The 20,530-nt window shown below is 41.5% G+C and overlaps 1 protein-coding gene across 3 annotated transcripts in view; it reads right to left on the reverse strand.

The window, feature by feature from the left end:
• FAT3 (FAT atypical cadherin 3) overlaps positions 1–12,621 on the reverse strand; it is a 645,819-nt gene extending 633,198 nt beyond the window's left edge. For 2 of the 3 annotated variants that reach the window (XM_024987225.2, XM_059882979.1), the window contains exon 1: positions 7,352–12,621. In XM_024987225.2, coding sequence (XP_024842993.1) covers positions 7,352–10,640 — 3,289 coding nt within the window. In that variant the 5' untranslated portion in view covers positions 10,641–12,621. The remainder of the gene's footprint in view (positions 1–7,351) is intronic. The other variant, NM_001206882.2, reaches the window with a different exon arrangement.
• Positions 12,622–20,530: the final 7,909 nt, after the last annotated feature.

A 20,530-nucleotide genomic window follows, 5' to 3' on the forward strand; every position in this document is an offset into this window, starting at 1 on the left:
AATTTTTTTTAGAAGACTGAAATGAGATACAAGCTACCCAAAGTTACAAACAATAAATTTATCCCAATACCTCTTCCAGAGAGCCAGTGATACATGAAGCAATCATATGATTGCTTTTGTAACTTCTGCTTACTTGGCCTCTGAAATTTCATGCTTTGCTAATTGAAGAAGTAAATATCATTCAGTATCACCTAACACTGGGGAAATCATGATGCTGCTGACAGGAAGGGCCAGGTAAACCATGGGAAACCTCTATTATAAAAACATAAAAGGAAGATGGGCTCAGAGAAAAGACCACACAAGCTTCCAGATTGTTGGCTTGCCCCCCAGTGTGGATTTCCTCTTTATGCTGGTCATTATATTTATCATTTACTAGTTACATGGGGACAATGGCAGCACAGAGTTGATACACAAGGCAGAAATAATTACAGATTTGAACCAAGGGTCCTCTATTAAAGCCCGAATTGCCTTCAGCCCACTGCTAAGAAAAGGTCAAGAAGAAGGCACCTGCTGAAAAGAGCAATAAAAGCATGCTGTTCATTATCTTCCAGAAGCTTCCAATCCTCTCTCCTGCCTGATTTACATGACAACTACTACATTCATCTGAATGTTGTGGAGTGTTCAGAGCTCCTCCGGGAACATTGTATTTCTCTCAGATAATTATGATCAAAAAGTCTAGAGCTAAGGGTAAAACTCCAGAGCCAACAAAAGTTTCTGCTATCACTTGACCCTAACTTCATTCCTCTCCTTAACTTGCTCTGGTCCCAGGGGCAAATTTTAAGCCAAATTCAACAAATCTCTTTTGACCTAGATGGTTAGGGGATACAAATATCACCTGGAAAAAAAGAATGAGGATGGGGAACACCATTTAGTCTGGTATTATCGTGAACTACACCAAAGTTGCCAAGTAATATCTGTCTTACTCCTCAAATTGTCAAAAAAAAGTTGAAAGGGCAAGTTTTTGGAAAAGAAACTTCAACAGTTAGCAGCCGTCTATAAGACAAAATATGATTTCCAATGCCTCTGAGTATCAGAAAAGGGAAGCTTATGTTTTGTGACATTATGCAAGAAACATGATCATATGGAAATTACCCAGCTCTTTCAATATCTGACTTCTGCAATGATAAAAGGCTCCTCAAATTTCTAACAATACAAATGTTTCTCTTCCTGGTTTTGATTTACCCACTCTTGACACTTGATTAGAGTCTGCAGATAAAGAGTATTAGACTCAGCACTGGCAGCTAGCAAACAGTTCTTCGTTTAACTAACTAAATAAATGCTACATAGTTGCATATCTTTGTTCTTTCCCTGGCCACCAGTTGAAATGAATTCTTCTCCCTATAAAAGATCAAGTATAGCATCTCAACACTGGAGAGCTGGAAAGATCCTGATCGCACTGGAGAAGGCCCAGTCTGACACCTGTGGCCTTCTGTGTCACCGCAAACTGACCCAGTGCCTTCCACAAAGGTAGTGCCCAAACAACAGCAGATTGTGAAGACAGCAGTGACAGCTGTCATATGCTATGTCAGGCTGTGTTATTATTCGGTAATTATTCATTCCTCTTCCTCCCTTTCTCTGTGAGAGAAGTAGTCCTCTCTGCCCCACATCGATATTCAACTCGATCCCAAGATGGTCTTTGGTCAATGGAATGCAGACCAGTCTTGAATTAAGACTTCAAGAGGCACTGCAAGCTTCCGTCAGCCTCTGGCACTCCTGACCTGACTTTGAGAACGCTACAGCCCAGACAGTGAGTACTCCCTTCAGCCTGGGTCCTGGAGTAGGAAAAACATGTGGAACAGACCATAACTCACACTACAGCCTGCAACAACCTCAACTATTTTGCCAGACCCAAGAGCAAGAGAAGGAAATGGCAACCCACCCCAGTGTTCTTGCCTGGAGAATCCCAGGGATGGGGGAGCCTGATGGGCTGCCATCTATGGGGTCACACAGAGTCGGACATGACTGAAGTGACTTAGCAGCAAGAACAAGAAAAAAAAAATCTGCTTCTATAAGCCACTGAAATTTTTGATTGTTTGTTACACAGCAATAACACAGAAAACCCTGACTGATACATACACTTAGCAAGGTTACAGTGGCAGACTGGAGCAGAAAAGAGGGGACTAACATGAGATTTGGAGTCCACTTCACTAGACTGTCAATTCCAGCTCAGACAGCTCCCAAATGCTTGACCCTGGTTAGGCAAATCTCACTGAACCCCACCTTGCTGGATTAATGTGACAATTGGAAAGTACCTACAAAGCACTCAGCACAGTGCCTAGCACACAACAGGTACTTGATAAATGGATCAATAATATAATTAGTAATAATGAATGGTAAAATATCTTCCAAAGTATCCATGATTAATGTTCTGAACTAGAAACTATTTGGATTAAATATTTCTTTAATACCAGCTAAATAAAACAGTGAAGTCATTGCAGCTTACAAAAGAATCTAACAGAAAATTACAGTTTAAAATGTACAATGTACTCTATCTAAAACTTCTGAGTAGCCAAGAATATGAATTTTTATTGTGTCAAAGAATAAGAATGTGTTATTTGTGAAGAAAAAAAAATGATTAAATTGCAGGTTCCATCTTCCAGACTGGTCACTGGTCATTTAAACTGTGATTGAATCCACTATAGTTGAAGGCCGCTCAGCTAATCCATTACGGTGAATGTTATTAAACATTTATAAGTGCCTGTACCTGTTAAAAAACTCAAAGGTATGGTTTCGTTCACTGAGTTCCAAAATAGGAAAGAACATAACACTACTAAAGTATAAGTGATGGTCGCTCAGTCGTGTCCATCTCTTTGCAACCCCGTGGACTATAGCCCACCAGACTCTTCTGTCCATGGAATTCTTCAGGCAAGATACTGGAGTGGGATGCCATTCTCTCTCCAGGGGATCTTCCCAACCCAGGGACTGAACCCAGGTCTCCTGCATTGTAGGCAAAGTCTTTATAATTTGAGTCACCAGGGAAGCCCCTAAAACTACTAAGTGGATTAACTAATCCCAGCATAAGCTGATTCACAAAACAGGAGCACTGCAGTTACTAAAGCATGTAAATAGATTTTTGATTCATCAAGAAAGCATTCAGAAAACTATTACTACTAATGAGTAATATATTGGGGTTGGAAAGCTTACTTAAAAAAGAAATTCATCCAAAATATGAGTTCAATTCCCTGTCTTTCCAAAGAATAAGGAAAAGGAATTTATAGGAAAGATAGAATCTGTAAACATACTCTAAAGAGCCCAGGTAAATTTAGGGTAGTGTTTCTGAACCACATGCAGAAGAACAGCTTGAAGAGCTCATGTGAAGATTCTTAGGCTCCCATCCCAGAGCAAAGGAATCAGAATCCTTGGGAATCAGGCCTGGGGACCTGCATTGTGAACAAACTTTCCAGTTGATTCATGTGCATGCATAAGTGTGAGACCCATGAATCAATGCAAGCCATGACACAAGCTTTGGCAGGAGTCTTCAAGGTTCTTGAAAGACAAAATTCCAAAGAAGTTTAAGCCGTTTTATGCCTGGGGGTCAAATGAAGAGCAGAGTCCAGACTTCAGAACCAGTAACAGTTGTAGGGCTAAACAGCCATTCATTCATTCTGCCAGTGGCTCAAGCCATGATTTTTAGCGCTTGCAGGCAGAGCTGATGGATCATTCAATAGGAGCATAAGCCAAACAGTACAAAGGGATGGCTTCTCTTGTTGCTCGTACATTTGCCAAACTTCTCCCCAACCTTAGCAAGCCCTGGCACAAGTCAAGGCAATCATTCCTCATCAGCTTCTTAGGCTGGGATGTTAAAATCTACAAGAAGTGAGACGGAAGAAAGATGGCTAAGAATATTACCATATAGGAATTCTAGTCTTCATTAAAACATTTCAACATTAAGTCCAAGCCTCTTTCCTGATAACCAGAGAAAAACATAGTTTTAATTCCTTAAACAGGGAAACCATATGAAATATAAAGGAGAAAAATAAATAGTCACTATAGTTTTAAAACTGAGTAATTTTCTAGAAGTTAAATCAGAAACATGGGTATTGAATGCAAAGAACAGAGTACTGAGTTAAGACTGAGAGGAAATGGTTCTAGATATATCCTCAAACAGGTAGGTGACTTTACATAATGCACTCAGCTACTCTTCACCCCAGAGGAGTTAATGTCCTAAGAAAAGAGATTAAGTCACAAAGCAATGTCAAAGTGCAAGTGACATTATTATCACTTATGGCAAAATTTATTTTATGCAATCCAGAATATAAGAGAACAAATGCAAAACAGTGAGCTGACTTTTCAACAGAGGCAAAAGACACCAAACTCCTGAAGTCAAAAACACTAACTGAAAAAGGTACATGCACCCCAATGCTCACAGCAGCACTGTTTACAACAGCCAAAGCAGGGAGGCCACCTGAACGCCCGCAGACAGATGAGCAGGTAAGGAGGAGGGATGAGTGGATAAAGAAAGGTGAGTGGAGTGTTAGTCATGCAAAGCATGAAATGATGCCGTCTGCAGCCACATGGATGGACCTAGAGATTATCATACTAAGTGAACGAACAAAGACAAATGTCATATGATATCACTTATACGTGGAATCTAAACAAGTAATACAGATCAACACATTTATAAAACAGAACGAGACATAGAAAATAAATTTATGGTTACCACAGGGGAAGGTGCGTAGAGGATAAATTGGGAGTTTAGGATTAACAGATGTGCACTACTCTACATATGCTGTGCTGTGCTTACTCACTCGGCTGCATCTGAGTCTTCGCAAGCCCGTAGACTGTATGCAAAACAGATAAAGAAGGACCCACTGTATACACAGGGAACTATACTTGATATCTTGTAATAACCTATCATGGAAAAGAATGTAAATAGGAATATATATGTATATACATATATATCAGAGAAGGCAATGGCACCCCACTCCAGTACTCTTGCCTGGAAAATCCCATGGACGGAGGAGCCTGGTAGGTTGCAGTCCACGGGGTCGCTAAGAGTCGGAAACGACTGAGCGACTTCACTTTCACTTTTCACTTTCATGCATGGGAGAAAGAAATGGCAACCCACTCCAGTGTTCTTGCCTGGAGAATCCCAGGGATGGGGGAGCCTGGTGGGCTGCCGTCTATGGGGTCACACAGAGTCAGACACGACTGAAGCAACTTAGCAGCAGCAGCAGCATACATATATATAATTGCAAATCAACTATACTTCAATTAAAATAATTTACATAAAGAATTATAAAACCAGCTATAGCATCAAATAACTATACACACATTTTATGCAGTAATACCCAAGATGAAAACAGAATAGTACAAACTTGGAAAATCTCGGCCACTCTCACCAAACTGCTCCTGCTCTTGCCTGCATCAAGCTACACCAAGGTGAAACTTCCTAACAAAACAACCCACTGTGGCTTGATGTAGCCATCTAGGCTGCAGCGGTTACTGGTTCAGCCTGACACCTTACTGTTGACCTACCTACCTATATCCACCTGAGTCCCAAGGTAAGCTTCTCACACTGGAGAAGCACACAAACAATGGGACTGGAAGGACAAAGGACGGTGAGTAATGGCTGGTGCCAGCCATCTCTGAGCTCAGGACTCTAAGGATTTTGACACACATTTCACACTTTATTCTTACAGATTTTAGATCAACTCCAAATTCAAGTGTGTCTAGAAACAAGCAAGGAAGCCCATGCTTGTCCTTAGACTGGAGATTGCAGTGTATTTCACAGTTACTCAGAGCTAAACTTGAAACTAGGCTCCAAGTTATGTATCCTCTCTGAATATTGGTTCATGAATTGAGTATTAAGATTAATGGGACTATTGGAAGAATTAAATGAGACTTGACTGTAAAACCCTTCATACAGTATGTTGCCCATTGCAAGTACTCAATGAAGCCATTACTGTTAATAGTAAACTAGCAGCAGCGAAGATCGCTGCTTTTCCTTTCTCATTTTGTATTTCAAAGGTAAAAATACATTCTAACTGAATGACAAGTTACATATAAAAGATAGAGTATATGATTAAATCAGAACCCAGTTTTCCTGACATTTACCTTTCCTTCTTTGGGGCTATGGATCACTTTTACGGTTTACACTGGCCACAATCAGAAACCACACATTAAAAATTTCCAATTTAAAGTTTAAATCCGTGATGGTACAGAAAGTTTTGCTACTTCTATCCAATATTGAGACAGCTTCTCAAGCCCTTTTTCTGGTATAACTACTGTAAACTAGGATTCTTAGGACAACCCCTACCCTCTACCTGTTCTCATGATCGTCTCAGCGTCAACACCGTCTTCCTTACTGGGAACAAAACACCCTGTGAGTGTTGTAGAAAATACTGTACTGGATCCAAATGTGTCCCCGCAAATGAAAAGCGCCAACAGGGCCATTCACACGGGAATAGAGAAGACGCAGCCCCTGTCTTGAGATGTCTACAACCTAGAGAAGACTAGAAAAAGATATGCACGTGCTGCAACTGAGGCCCAGCGCACCCATGTAAATGCATAAAAATAAATACTAAGAAAAGAAAAAGTTACTCTGCTGATCAAGGCATGCGCACGCGCACACACACGGCCAAGCACCTGTATGTTTAAAGGCAAATAATGACAATAAGAATAGAAATAAAATACATATCTGTAGCTATGATGATGTGTAAATCAACAGGTAGGGGACAACAAAACTATCAGGACAATTTTGTCCCACATATTAAAATGTTTCTATAAAATGTAAGTTCTTACAGGTAAAATCTTAAAACCATTTTTTTTAAATAAATAAAATCCACAGCATGCCTCCTCTAGTCTATCACGAAAGTATTTGTAGAAGGATGCCTCCATGTATCAATGGGGCCAATACAGTGCAAACGCCTGTCAGTCAAGGGCCAGAAGTGCCTATGAGACACGAGAGACCAAGCAACTAACGCCAGATCGCTTCAGCAGAGCCTGTCTGTAGAGGGAAACAAGAGCCACTTGAAAACTCATTTCACACTACTAATGTAAAACAAACGCAAATGTAATTTACTTTATCAGGACCCTTAATTTAGTGAAGGTCATGAGTACACTCAGCAGAGGTGAGGATTACCTACACTTATCAAAAGATAACCTGGTGACAGCGTAGCTGAATAGGAAAGAAACCAGGGACTCCCACTGAAAACCATCAGCTCTCATGTATAAAGAGGTCTTCTTACAAGTCGGTGAATTCTAAGGAAAAGCTTTGACTTGGTCACCTCTGCACCAATGCAACCTCATTTGTCATTCCGCTTGAGTTCAAGAATAGCCCTTCACTTTCCCAGTGTTGACAACTGAAGAGACATGAAACAACACTTCTGGCACAAAACATGAAACTTACCACTCTCGTCATCAATATTGAACCTTCCAAGACCACTGCCATCCCTGATGGAGTACTGGATCTCCCCATCCCTCCCCGAGTCCTCATCGTGGGCAGTCACCTGCAGCACACTGGTTCCAATCCGTGAGTTTTCTTTTACAGAGCCAACAACAGCAAAGTCCGGGAAATAGGGAGTATGGAGGTTTTCATTGACATCCACCACTTCCACCTCCACAAAGGACACGGATGACAGAGAGACAGGCCGCCCTTTGTCCTTGGCCCGAACTGTGAGGTTATAGAACTGCTGCTTTTCATAGTCAAGCTCCCTGCTCAGGCGGATGGCGCCACTTGCTTTATCTATTTCAAATCTCCCGTTGTAATCATTGACCAAAGAATAGCGCACTTGACCCCCCAGTCCCAGATCTGGGTCATGGGTCTCCAGCCAAGCAATGACGGTGCCAACGGGGAGGTCTTCAAGGACCTTCACACTGTAGCTACTGGGAATGAAAGCTGGGGAGCAGTCATTGACATCATCCAAGAAAACCTTCAGGGTGACAACGGAAAAGAGCTGCTGGCCACTTTCTGCCTTGTCTCTGGCTTCTATTTTTAAAGAATAGTTCGCTTTGGATTCCCGGTCCAACTGGTCTGCTATATACACGATTCCAGTGGAGCTATTGATGGCAAACTGCTGCGTATCTGTCAAGACTGAGTAAGTCACTTCACCATTAGAACCCAAATCTTTGTCTCTGGCTTCCACTTGAATAATCTCAGTGCCAATACTTGAACTCTCAAGAATGTTAACTGAATAACTGTCTTGAAGAAAAATCGGGCTATTGTCATTGGCATCCTCCACATTGATGGTAAGCAACCTCCATGAGGACTTTTGTGGATTCCCTAAATCATAGATGGTGATGTTAAGTAGATAGAGGTCTCTGTGTTCTCGATCCATGGGCATAAGGACTTGAAGTTGCCCGGTCTCCATATCGATATTAAAACAGCTATCCATATTCCCATCAGATATTGTAAATAGCACCTTCCCATTGAAGCCAGAGTCGGCATCATAGGCTTTAATCTTCAGGATATTAGCACCAACTGGCAGATTCTCCTTCACAGCCACATCAGACGGAAATGACTTGTCAAAATGCGGTCCCTGCCGGTTAACTGAATAAAAGTCAAGAAATCCATCTTCTAGATTCAGTTTCCCATTTGCTTTGGCCTTAATGAGGAGCTTCTCTGCCAGCTTTTGAGCCACGCGAGTTTCTCGGCAACTGAAGCTCTTTGAAGACACCTTCCCATGTAAGACTGAAATGTTAACAGACATGGGGTCTGCAAGATTCTCTCCATCAGTGGCTGTAATCCTGAGGGCAAAATTTCCATTTTTAATGCCAGAATTCATCAGTGACTTTTTAAGCTGCAAAACACCAGAGTCTGGGTTTAAATAAAAGAAACCAAGTTCGTTTCCAGAGATGATTTTGTACTTTACAAGCTCCAGCTCGTCAATATCAATCGCTGAGACAGCCGTGATATGACCCCCAACTGGAAAGTCATAGGAGATCACTCCCTGGCAAGCCACTTTTTCAAAGAGGGGGCTGTTGTCGTTGACGTTTCCGACTCGAATAGTCACGTTGACCTCGCTCTCGTGGCGGTATGGCGAGCCCCAGTCAGAGGCTCTGACGATGAACCGGTACGTTTCCGGAGAGGATTCAAAGTCCAGGTCTTCAGTGGTGCTGATGACGCCTGTAAACTGGTTAATGGCAAACGGCAAGACGTTCAGGCTGGCAATACTGTAGGTGATGTACCCGTTTTCTCCTTTATCCTTATCAGAAGCTGAAACTGTCAGCACGCTTGTTCCTACGGGAACACTCTCATTCACAAATGCCTCATACAGCAGCTGCTGAAATTCTGGGGTGTGGTCGTTGGCGTCTTCTATGCTGATGGTGACTTGCGTTTTTAAATCTCCTTCTTTGTTTGTCACCCCCAGTCTATAAACCTCCTTCTTAATGGTGTTCAGTGGCTGTGCGGTGACAATCAGACCTGACTGGGGATTGATTTTGAAGTACTGGGCATCCTCTCCAGGGGATAATCTGTACTCCACATCTAGTGGTTCGGGACTTAATTTTACTATAGCAACCACGACACCGGGAGGGGAAAATTCACTAATGCTCACTTCGTACGCGTCTTTCTCAAATCTAATTGGGACAGTGTCTCTTTTGGGGTTGGCGATGTGGACTATCTTGACTGCTGAAAATTTCTGAGGTGACCCCTTGTCTTTGGCTTGAAGAGTGAGGTTGTAGCCATAGGGAAAGCTCTCCCAGTCAACCGGCTTCTTCTCCTTAACCCTGTACTCATTCACCCACTTTCCTTCCTTGGCCAGGAAGAATTGGTCTAAAGGGTCCCCAGCCACGATGGAAACAGACTCAATCTCTCCATTGGCCCCTTCATCGAGATCGTCGGCTGTCACCACTGCATATACAGGCTCTGTGTCCAATGAGAAAGGAATGTGAGTGACCACGTGGAGAGCGGGGGCGTGCTCGTTTACCCGTTCAACGTGAACATAAAGCTTGGCAGTGCTGCTCACTCCATTATTCCCATACAGCTTCATCCCCCGGTCCACGGCTAAGATCTCCAGGTCGTATCTGCTCTTTTCATCATAATTTAATCGTCCGCTTAAGGAGATGACCCCGCTCGTGGGGTGGACTGAAAACAGCTCAACTTTGTTCTTGAAGTAGTAGTAGAATTCGCCGTTGGAGCCAATGTCTGCATCTGTTGCCGTCACCTGGGCGACACTAGTCCTTAGTGCTGTGTTTTCTGCGATTGTAACTGAGTAGGTTGTGGGTGAAAATAAGGGTCTCAGGTCATTCATATCTAAAACCTGTATGCTCACTTTGGTCCATGCTTCCAAATCCTCGCCTCGGACAGAGCCTTTGACTATCAATAAATAATTGTCCTGAATTTCCCTGTTCAATATGGCGGAATTGCCACCTTTAGTTCTTATTCTGAGAAAACAGAAATCTGCAATGATGACTTCCTCGGCTTTGAAAAAGCCTTCCTCGTCTCCAGACACTATTCTGTATTTGATGTCCCAGGACAGATCGATCAAAGTGATGCCCATGCGACTCTGGCTGTTGACGTAAGTCCTTGCTGCCGAGTTCTCATACACGGTAGCATTATAAATGGAATGTGTGAAGTGGAAACCCAGGGGTCCAGTCCCAGGAAGCCCCTGAGAGAGTGTAGCCAAAAGCTTGAGAAGCAGGAGAATGAGGCAAGAGGGAGGCCGTGTGCCCACACAGTATCCCATAGTTAGATCCATCACATCATACTTCCATCCTGGAGGGGAAAAACAGAGAGAGAGAAGAGATAAATTAACCTAGAGGAACATGAGAGAAGGAACAGAAGTAACTATTATGAAACAGTGTGTTTTGAAAACTTTATTATAAAATCTTTTTACTAAAACATCAATACAAGAAAAAAAAGTAGAACACTCCCCACTACTAGATGACAAGGAACTCAAAATCACTAGGATTTACACTTATCATGCTCGATTTTTTTGAGTAACACGTCTACAGTGCTGATAGGATTGACTGTCCACTGGTGTAAGTTTTCTTGCATTCTGAAGGTCAGTTTAGAAATACATACTGCAAGGCTTAAGAAGTTCATTTACGGCTGACATAATATTAAATTCTAGGCAATAATCCTAGGGAAATAATTAGACAAGTATACATTTACAGGACAGTTTAAAATACAAAAATTGAAAAAACATTAACTGCTTATCAATTGAGAAGCAAATGCTTTGTGGCACATTCTAGAAAACAAAAGACTATGCAGCCATTAAAAATAATGACTGAAAGCTGTGTATTTTCAGATGCAGTAAGAATATAATACTACATGGAAAAAAGAGCATAAAACACTATACGTGACATGATTCTATTAGGACTTAATCATTTATATATAAACTGAATTTTTACCTTTAAAATGAATTAACTATGTTGTGAGTTTGGGGAGCATCTTGCATCTTCTAATATTTCTTAAATCAACATTGTACATCAATGGTTGTGTAATTACTTTTTATAATTAGGATCTGTAAAGAAATGTATTCCAAGTATTACCATCTTCTGTCGTGTTGAATTTTAAATTGATCAAGAGTTAGGCATAAGCCAATACAATGAAGATTAACAAAACATCACTTAACAAACCAAGCAGGGAGGACCATCCCTAAGGAGTCACCTGATCTAAGCGATATTCACGAGTGGACTGTGCCTCTCAGAACAAGAGAGGAAAGGAAGATTTCGTGCAAGGAAAATTTAAAGAATGACAAGAGATTTATCTTCTTATGAGTAATTGAAGGAATTACTTCCAATTATTTTTATCAGCTACTATTAAATTTCCACAGTCACCACAGCTCTATGACTGTGTAGAAGAAAAGATTAAAAATATTTTCCTATTTTAACTGTAAAATCTGTCAAGTGCTTTAAAAACAGAGAAGGGGAATGCTATTTAACAGGAAAGAGCTATCTATTTATACACTTTGGCTCAGATTTTTAGAACAACCAAATGTATGAGTTCTTCTACCAAGACATACTCACCAGACCCTCACATTTCCTTTCTCTGTCTCTTGTATGGGAAACAGAATGGAGGAGAAGAGGAGAAAGGAAATGAACCCTTCTGCAGGCATTCTGTGACTTAGCTGCTTTGTTACATTTAATCCCCGCAACAACCTAAAGTACTACAGCACCCAACTACATGTTAGAAAATTGAAAGCTAGAAGGCTGTTAACCCATTTGGCTGGAACACTGGCCCATCCAGTTTCTCCCAGCAGCAGAGCAGCATCTCAAACCCTGGTCTTTTCCTGCTCCAAAATCTGTGTTATTTCCCATCACACCATCAGTCTTCCTAAATTCTCTATCAACATAAGCAAGAAAGAAATTATTAAGGCTTCCCAGAAGCACATATTACTTTAACTCTACAGAACTAGTCAGTATTTATCACTGATGGAAAAACATAAAACTCACCCACTTTCTCTATTTGATTACCTCCATTCTGGTTTTAAACTAGTTACAGTCACTGATTGTAAGCTGAAAAATCCCCTGGGGAAGTTTAGCATCTTCAAATATTACCAACTTTTCTGTAGCTTATAAAAATATCCATGGTTGGCAAGGCACATATTATTATAATTTTTTGTAGATAAGAACATCAAACCTCACTTTCCTAATAGCAGAGTCTGAATTAGAACTCTGACTCTCTCCACACTCCACAGTGCTTTCTCATTTTTTCCCCAATTCTGCCTTCCAGGAAACTCTCATAAGTGAAATTCTGGGCCTGCATTTGCACGGTTCTACCTGAGAAGGAAATACGCCTTGCTGCTATCATCAGATGCAGCACCTAGGAGACACTGAATAGGTGAGAAAAAGAGTACAGTTTAATATAGGAATTTCATAAGCAAAATAAAGACTAAAAATAAAACATGCTGATGTAATGACCTTTCATATAAGAAGTTAATTTCACAGGCAGTTCCTCTGGCTGTCTGTCCTTGGGAAATGCTCCATGTGCTAAGTTATGTGCAAAGAAGCAGCTTGGAGGCAGAAGTTCAAATATCCCTCCCAGGAGAGTGAACCCCAGGGGACTAGTGCAACTGGGGGTACCTATCTGTGGAGTACGCTCAGCTGAAAGAAGGGATCCTTAGGGAGTACAGATAGAAACCAGGAGAAGCTTTAATAAGAACCCACATGACTTTAGAAACTCTTTCAGTTCACCATCTGAGAATGGTGAACTTCCAAAACAGAACAGGCATTTTTACGTTCACTATGAACACAGTGGAAGGAGACGGGTGTTTATAAGAAAATAATCGAAGGCATGCACACTCTCGTAAGGTAGAAAAGAGGTTACTCCCAGCATCTCCGGGGAAATGCAAATTCTGTTTCTGCCTCATTACCTACTCACCAGTCCTCCCTGGTGGCTCAGACAGTAAAGAATCTTCCCGCAATGCAGGAGACCCAACGTCGATCCCTGGGTAGGGAAGATTCCCTGGAGACAGGAATGGCAGCCCACTCCAGTATTCTTGCCTGGACAATTCCATGGACAGGGGAGCCTGGTGGGCTACAGTCCATGGGGTCTCCAAGAGTTAGACATGACTGAGTGATTAACACTTTCATTTTTTCAAGAGTCTATGTCCAGGGCACTTCCTGTGGTTTTACCCAATACATCACCCAAGGAATCTGGACTCTTCGGTCACCAGAAAAGAAAACCACTCCAATGGTGAATTCAGTTCAACTAAAGTTTTCTTAGTCTGTCCCCACATTTCCACCCTAAGCCCAGCCTGAAGGAAAGCTGTTAGGATGTGCCAAAACTGGACACAGTCCTATTCCCAGCATCGATACCAGCATGTACCAAGAACCACGTACCACGAAGAAGGTGTACAGTACTGGTGTACTGAACACAATACTCTTTCTAAAGTTTTTACCCAATTTGTTACAATATAGCTTTCGGTTTATGTTTTGGTTTTTTGGCTGTGAGGCATATAGGATCTTAGCCCTCTAACCAGGGATCAAACCACACCTCATGCATTGCAAGGCAAAGTCCTAACAACTGGATGGCCAGGGAAGTCCCCGCTGAACACGATATTAAGGGAGGGAAGTAAATAGAGACCCAGAGGCCTGTAGTATGCTCAGCTCCTAAATCCTCCAAATAAGCACATCTTACTTCAGGAAAGAGAATGAAGAAATTATACAAAGGAGGCTGAAGGGCTTCCTAGGTGGCACTAGTGGTAAAGAACCAGCCTGCCAATGCAGGGGGCACAAGAGATGCGGGTCTGATCCCTGGATCAGGAAGAACCCCGGGAGAAGGGAATGGCACCCCACTCCAGTACTCTTGCCTGGAGAACCCCATGGACAGAGGATCCTGGGGGCTACAGTCCGTGGGTTGAAAAGAGTCGGACATCACTGAGGGCCTGAGCACACACAGACAAAGGAGGCTAAAAGATAATCTGTTTCACTCTCTTGAGTTTACAGGTGAGGAAACTGCTACCCAAATATAGGATGAGATCCCCTAATATAAGGTCTCAGATCTCCCAGGTTCTAGACAATACCAAATGGAAAAGTTTGCCAACTGAATTAGTTTTCCTTTGAATTTTATTACAATTTTCACTCTGTGGTTTATCATCATTTTGCAGTCATCTTTGTTTTCTAACATCTTATTACTCCCCCTGGAGTTACTCCCTCCTCTAAGTAGTTAACTGTTTATAAATAAACATTTAAGTGCCCTGGGGGAGAGTTACTTTTACAAACCCTTCTGGTGAATCCGTCAAAACAAAAAATGTTGTCATAATATGAAAAAAACATCATTCATTTTAACTATTCGAAAATGATATTTTTGCATACTGAGTTTATTTTTTTTTTAGCAAGATACACCGCCGGAATATTTTTCTTATAAAGCAGAATTAATGATCTTAAATGCAAATGAAAAGACTTTCAAACCATACCGAAATTGAATTGTATTCTTGTGTTCTAAAATCTGTATTTAACTTCAAAACCCGGAGCAGGACTGAGTTTTCAACTTCAGTTGTTAAAACGAAAATATCTCATGAGGTTTTAGTATTTTTAGTTTTGTAAAAAAAAATATATATATATACAAAACCCTATATGGCACAAATTAATTCAAAAGCTTGCAGTTTTCTCCATCAATTTAGAAAATAAAGGAGTGCCAGAAGCGAGAAATTCTGTAAAATTCTGTAAAGTAAGTGTTAAAATAAGACTTGGCTTCCTTTTTTTAGTATGCAAAGATGACTGTTAAGATGTTTTCTTAAAAAAAGAAAAGAGTCCTGCTTTTCCACACTGGGGACAAGCTATTTGTGAAACCCGAATATGAGACTGATGCTGTTTGAGAAGCTCTGCACATTGATTTATTTTACTGCTTCTGGATTATTTTAAAGAAAGCACTTAGTTCCCAACCTTGGAGCCTATTTTCTACGACTTAGTAACATAATCAATAATTTTTGATATAATCTCTGAAGAGATCATCGAGTCATCAATCTTGGAGACACTTCCTTTCCAGAGGCAGCGTGGCGTGCCTCACCACCCGGCCCTGTCCGCTCAGATGGAGGTTCTCAGGCTGGGCTGCAGAAGGGCAAGGGGTTTCCTTTCCAGGGATGAAAAAACACCACAGACCCCAGGGCAGAGAACAGCTCCTACAAAAGCCACCTCTCTGTGAGCCTTGGCTCGGAGTAAGGCTCAGCTTGCTTGGGGAACCTGGGGAAGCTCCATTTTGCCACCATTAAACTGGGCTCCTGAAACAGCTGGGATTTCGGAACAGTAAAACAGCGCTTTAGAAAAGCGTTCTATTTTTAGTTCATCTCTTCCTATCTTACAGATTTTTGAAAGGAGTTGATAAGCCAGACAGAGATGGTGCTTGGGGAATGAGCTCTGAGAGCCTGCGAGACAGAGTCAGTATCCAAAGGGCTTCCCCTTCACAGGCATACTTGACCAAGATGCCTTATGTGAGAAACGCAAAGGAAGCTCAGGTGAGGGCTGTGACTGAGTCCAGAACCTATGCAAACCCTGTGCATACAGTGGTTCCAGAACACACGCTCTGGTGCCTGACCGCCTGGGTTTGAATCCCAGCACTGCTCTTGAGTAGCTGTGTGACCTTGGGCAGGGTATTTAACCTGTCAGTGCCTCACTGTCTTCAACTATACAATGAGAACGATAGTGCCTACTGAATTGGATTTGAGTTAATAAATATAAAGCACTTAAAACAGTCCACAGCACATGGTAAGGTACAATTGCTATCCATTAATATCATTAGCTAAGACAGTTTTTAGAGAGGACACAAATCTGTGAGTCACAAATGCAGGATGAGGGAAGAAATTTGCAACCTATGCTGACATTTTCTTTTTCAACAAGAGAATCCACATCAAAGGTAAAGGAAAGGATTACGTTTTACTAACAGCAAAGGGCCACTTCATGAGACCCAAAGGTGGCTTTGCCACTTACTGGCTGGGTGACTTTGGGGTAACACTTAAAGCTTTTCAAATAGGGCTTATCTTTAAAATAGGGGGCTTATACCAGTTCCCACTCTCATGAAACAGGCTTACAACCGTGTTGGGCACACAGTAAATGTTCCACAAATATGAACTGGCATTACAGTAAGTCCCCTACACACAAACGAGTTCCATTCTGAAGCACCGTCATAAGTCCAATTTGTTCATTAGTCCAAGTTAGCTTAGGTACCCAAGTGACACAATCAGCTATACAGTACTGTAATAGAATAGGTTTATTAATACTTTTCACACAAATAATACGTACATAAGAAACAAACACAAAAAATAAAGACAACATATTTCATATTATAATACAGCACCTTGAAAAGTGCAGTAGTACAGCACAACAGCTGGCATACAGGGGCTGGCACACAGGTTCACATCTTTGAAAATCTGTAACTCAATGGTTTGTGTGTAGGGGACTACTGTATAATTATTAAAGTGTTCATAAGAAGGGATATGGAGCAGAACGTAACTGAAAACTGGGATAAGGATAAAGGGTCAAGAAGAAGACGATTAATGGAGTGTGTGCATGCTGAGTCACTTCAGTCGTGTCTGACTCTTTGTGACTCTATGGACTGTAGCCTACCAGGCTCCTCTGTCCATGGGATTATCCAGGTAAGAACACTGGAGTGGGTTGCCATGCCCTCCTCCAGGGGATCTTCTCAACCCAGGGACCAAACCCGTGTCTCCTTTGGCTCCTGCACTGCAGGCGGGGAGCAGTCCATCCTTAATAGGAAAGCCACTCTGCCACAGACCCAGGCCCCTGCCATGGGTGGCGGCAGAGCCAGGGAGAGGTCTCACGCATGGTGACTTGGGCTAAGGACTCTTGCCACAGTTCTGTAACTTATTTCCAACTCCTAAGTGTACACTTTCAAACTTAGGAAACCAGAGCTGCATTAGGAGCTACTTCTTAGACTTGGCATTTAAGTCCTGGGGAGTTCTAGCAGGATTTCTCCTTGCAACGATGAGACCCAGCACAGCCAGATACTGCTAAACCCTATCTTCGAGAGCAGCTCATTCCAATATGGCTTAAATTACCACCCTCATGACATTACTTGATGTTCTGGGTCCCTGCTCCTGAAATCAGTTTCAGACTGTCTGTACAACACACTTGGGAATAAAGTTTTACTCTCTGGCTGATGCTAATGGCTGCCTGAAAAGTAGAAAAAAATGTTTGTTGTATAGTTTTTATTAATACAAACCGTTGTAGCTAGAGAGTCTACAGGATAATATACTAGGTGTTTGGGTCACAAATAATCCATGTCATGCCATTACTCAGAAGATATTATGATATACTAAACCAGAGGCACATAAACCCACTGAGGACCACAAAACTGTCTCATGCAACACCCCAGGTTTAGGAGTTGGGGAAACACACCAAGAAAGGTTAGGTGATTTGGACAACGTCACACAGATTGCCAGTTTAAAGCAAAAAAGCTAAAAACCAGACCTTAGATTTCTACTGTGAATTTGTCTCATTGTTATTAATTCCTTTATAATATAGGTCTCCACTGGTTTGACTCTTCTTCCTTGATTTAGCTAAACTGTACATACTCAATGAAGCAATCCCAGAGATACCCCTCTACTCAATCCACAGTGAGCTCCACATCTAAGGTCGCAGTTCTTAAACTTGAGCAAATATCTGAAACATGGCAGGACTTGCTAAAGCTCACATTGCCGGGCTCCCCTCCAGAGTTTCTGGATCGGTTGGTCTCCAGTGGGGTCTAGGAATCTCATTTCTAACAGGTTCCCAGGAGAAGGTGGTCTCGGGCAATCAGCGCTCTGAGGACCACTTCTCTAAACTCTGTCTGTATTTTATCTATATGCACCTCCCTCGATAGCACTGCCTTCCTTGTGTTAAAATTTCCTACAAGGATTTGTAAATTACATAGTGCACTGCAATCTGCCTTGTTTCTTCTTCTTAGAGTATTTAACAAATGCCTTGAAAAGGCAAAACTTCAATCAAATTGTGGAGTAACTCGTGTCTAGCCAGCGTACGCTGCAACTCCACAACATGCTCCAGAGAGGGAATGAAAATGAGCCTTAGACAAATCAGAGATTACAATCATCAAAACTAGAGACCCTGGTGAAATAGCTAGTCCACGATTTCCCAAACTGTATCCCATATCACTCTACGGACTTGTGAATATGTGTGTAACTAAAAACATTTACGGAGACACTGGTTAAACAAAGATAAACAGATTTCTTCATTTAGAACTTTTTGGAGTCTTCAGTATGCTCCAAAATAAACTTCCCCCATCTCCCTTCCTTAGTCATCTCTAACGATTTCATCCTGCAACAATTTTTCCTGCTTTGTAATTTCCATAGGAAAGCACAATCTATATTTATCATTTCCACTATAGAAATAAAGTTCCCTGATACTCGGTCAGGAATCAGTAAATGCTTGTTGTGTGTACAGGCATATTATGTAAATTGTGATTCCAAGGAATATTATATACACAATTTCTAAAATCTTTTTGATTATGAATTTCCTCCGCATTCCTCTCCCCACACTGCCACTGGCAAGAGAAGAAGGAATATTTTGTGAATACAGTTGGGGAAACACTGATCAAGTCCAAGTTAGATATTGTGGCCTAGACAGGTCAAACAGCTGCCCGGAAGGCTTTGAAGGCGGGAGGTAATCCCAGGATTCTTGAGACTGGTTCATTATTCTTGCTACATCATAGCACAAGGTATGCATTCTCATTTCAACTAAGCAGGGATTTATCCTTGAAGAAACTGCTTCAATGCTTATCACATAAACACATCTCCATGCTTCAAATGAAGGCTGTACATTTGCTTTTCTCATTGAAAAAAGGCAAGTTAAGAATTTTCACAGTCCTCTATGTTAATCATTTCATAGTTTTTATTATCTGTATTTACTTATCCAACAGTCATAAAGCATTTTGCCAAATCAAAAATACTCTGAGATGCAAAACCTTAAAACCAAGTTCATATTTCACACCTCACTGGAAAATTCTGCTTGTCTACTTGAGCCCCAAGTCTAAGCAGGGTTTTATAAGCAAAAGAGTATTTCATCGACAAGGATAAGATATCTGTCATTCTGAACAAGGACTAAGTAAGTCCCAAACCAAAGCCTCCAGCTGGTTCTGTCAACTAGCCAAGCAGACCGTTACCCAAACTCAATCTTTTTCCTTATAATAATACTGTAAATTCTCATTTTTTTCCAGTGGTGCAAATCTTTCTATTGTCTAAAAGTGGTCTCTCAGGAGAAAAGTCAGTCAGCATGAAGCAAGTGTAATTCAAGTTGGTTCTGAGAAAAATGGAAGATTCAGCCACACAGCGGCAGTATTAAGAACACCCGCCTTTATTTTCTCCCCAGGTGCTAGAAATATTTCCATACAACAGTGGTTAATGTCAAGTATCATTTCATCAGTAAATGCTTCAAATTCAGGGGTAATTCAACCAGGGGCTATCAGAAGGAAAGATTAGCATGTTGTTCAAGCCTTTTAAAAATCACTTCTCCCTCTGGAGAAAGAAATTCATCATGGAGTAAGAGGAAAAAATATATATATATATACAGAGAGGATGTAATTTGCTTCTACGCTTGGCTGTCTAAGAAAATGTTCCAGAAAAATGCATGATTTCAATTTTCTCTGGTGAGCTTCACTGACAGAAACCAAAGAGTAAATACATAAGTATTTGCTTACTCCCAAGATTTTTTTTTAATGAAGAAAAAAAAGCAAGGGAAAAAAGAAAAGAGAGAGAGACTGTCCGAGTAATAACATTTACTCTGGGATAACTGCCTAAAAGAAAAAAGAACCCAAATAATTTAGCTGAAAGAATACCTTTAAATAGTGTTCATCCCAATAGTTATGGGGCAAAATGCAGTTGAAGGGAAATGTGTTCTCTAAGGGCTTCCCTGGTGGCTCAGTGATGAAGAATCCACCTGCAGTGCAGGGGAGGCTGGTTTGAGCCCCAGCTTGGGAAGATCCCCTGGAGGAAGACATGGAAACTCACTCCAGTATTCTTGCCTGGAAAATTCCACGGACAGAGAAGCTGGATGGGCTACAGTCCGTGGGGTCACAAAGAGTCGGACATGACTGAAGAGACTTAGCACAAGATAACACAGTTTTTATGTTGCATTAGGCATTATGAAGAAATCCAGAGCCCTTTGCTGACTACCTTTTGACACAACCCATACT

This window comes from Bos taurus, chromosome 29, assembly GCF_002263795.3.
Source record: "Bos taurus isolate L1 Dominette 01449 registration number 42190680 breed Hereford chromosome 29, ARS-UCD2.0, whole genome shotgun sequence".
In the NCBI taxonomy this organism is placed as follows: domain Eukaryota; kingdom Metazoa; phylum Chordata; class Mammalia; order Artiodactyla; family Bovidae; genus Bos; species Bos taurus.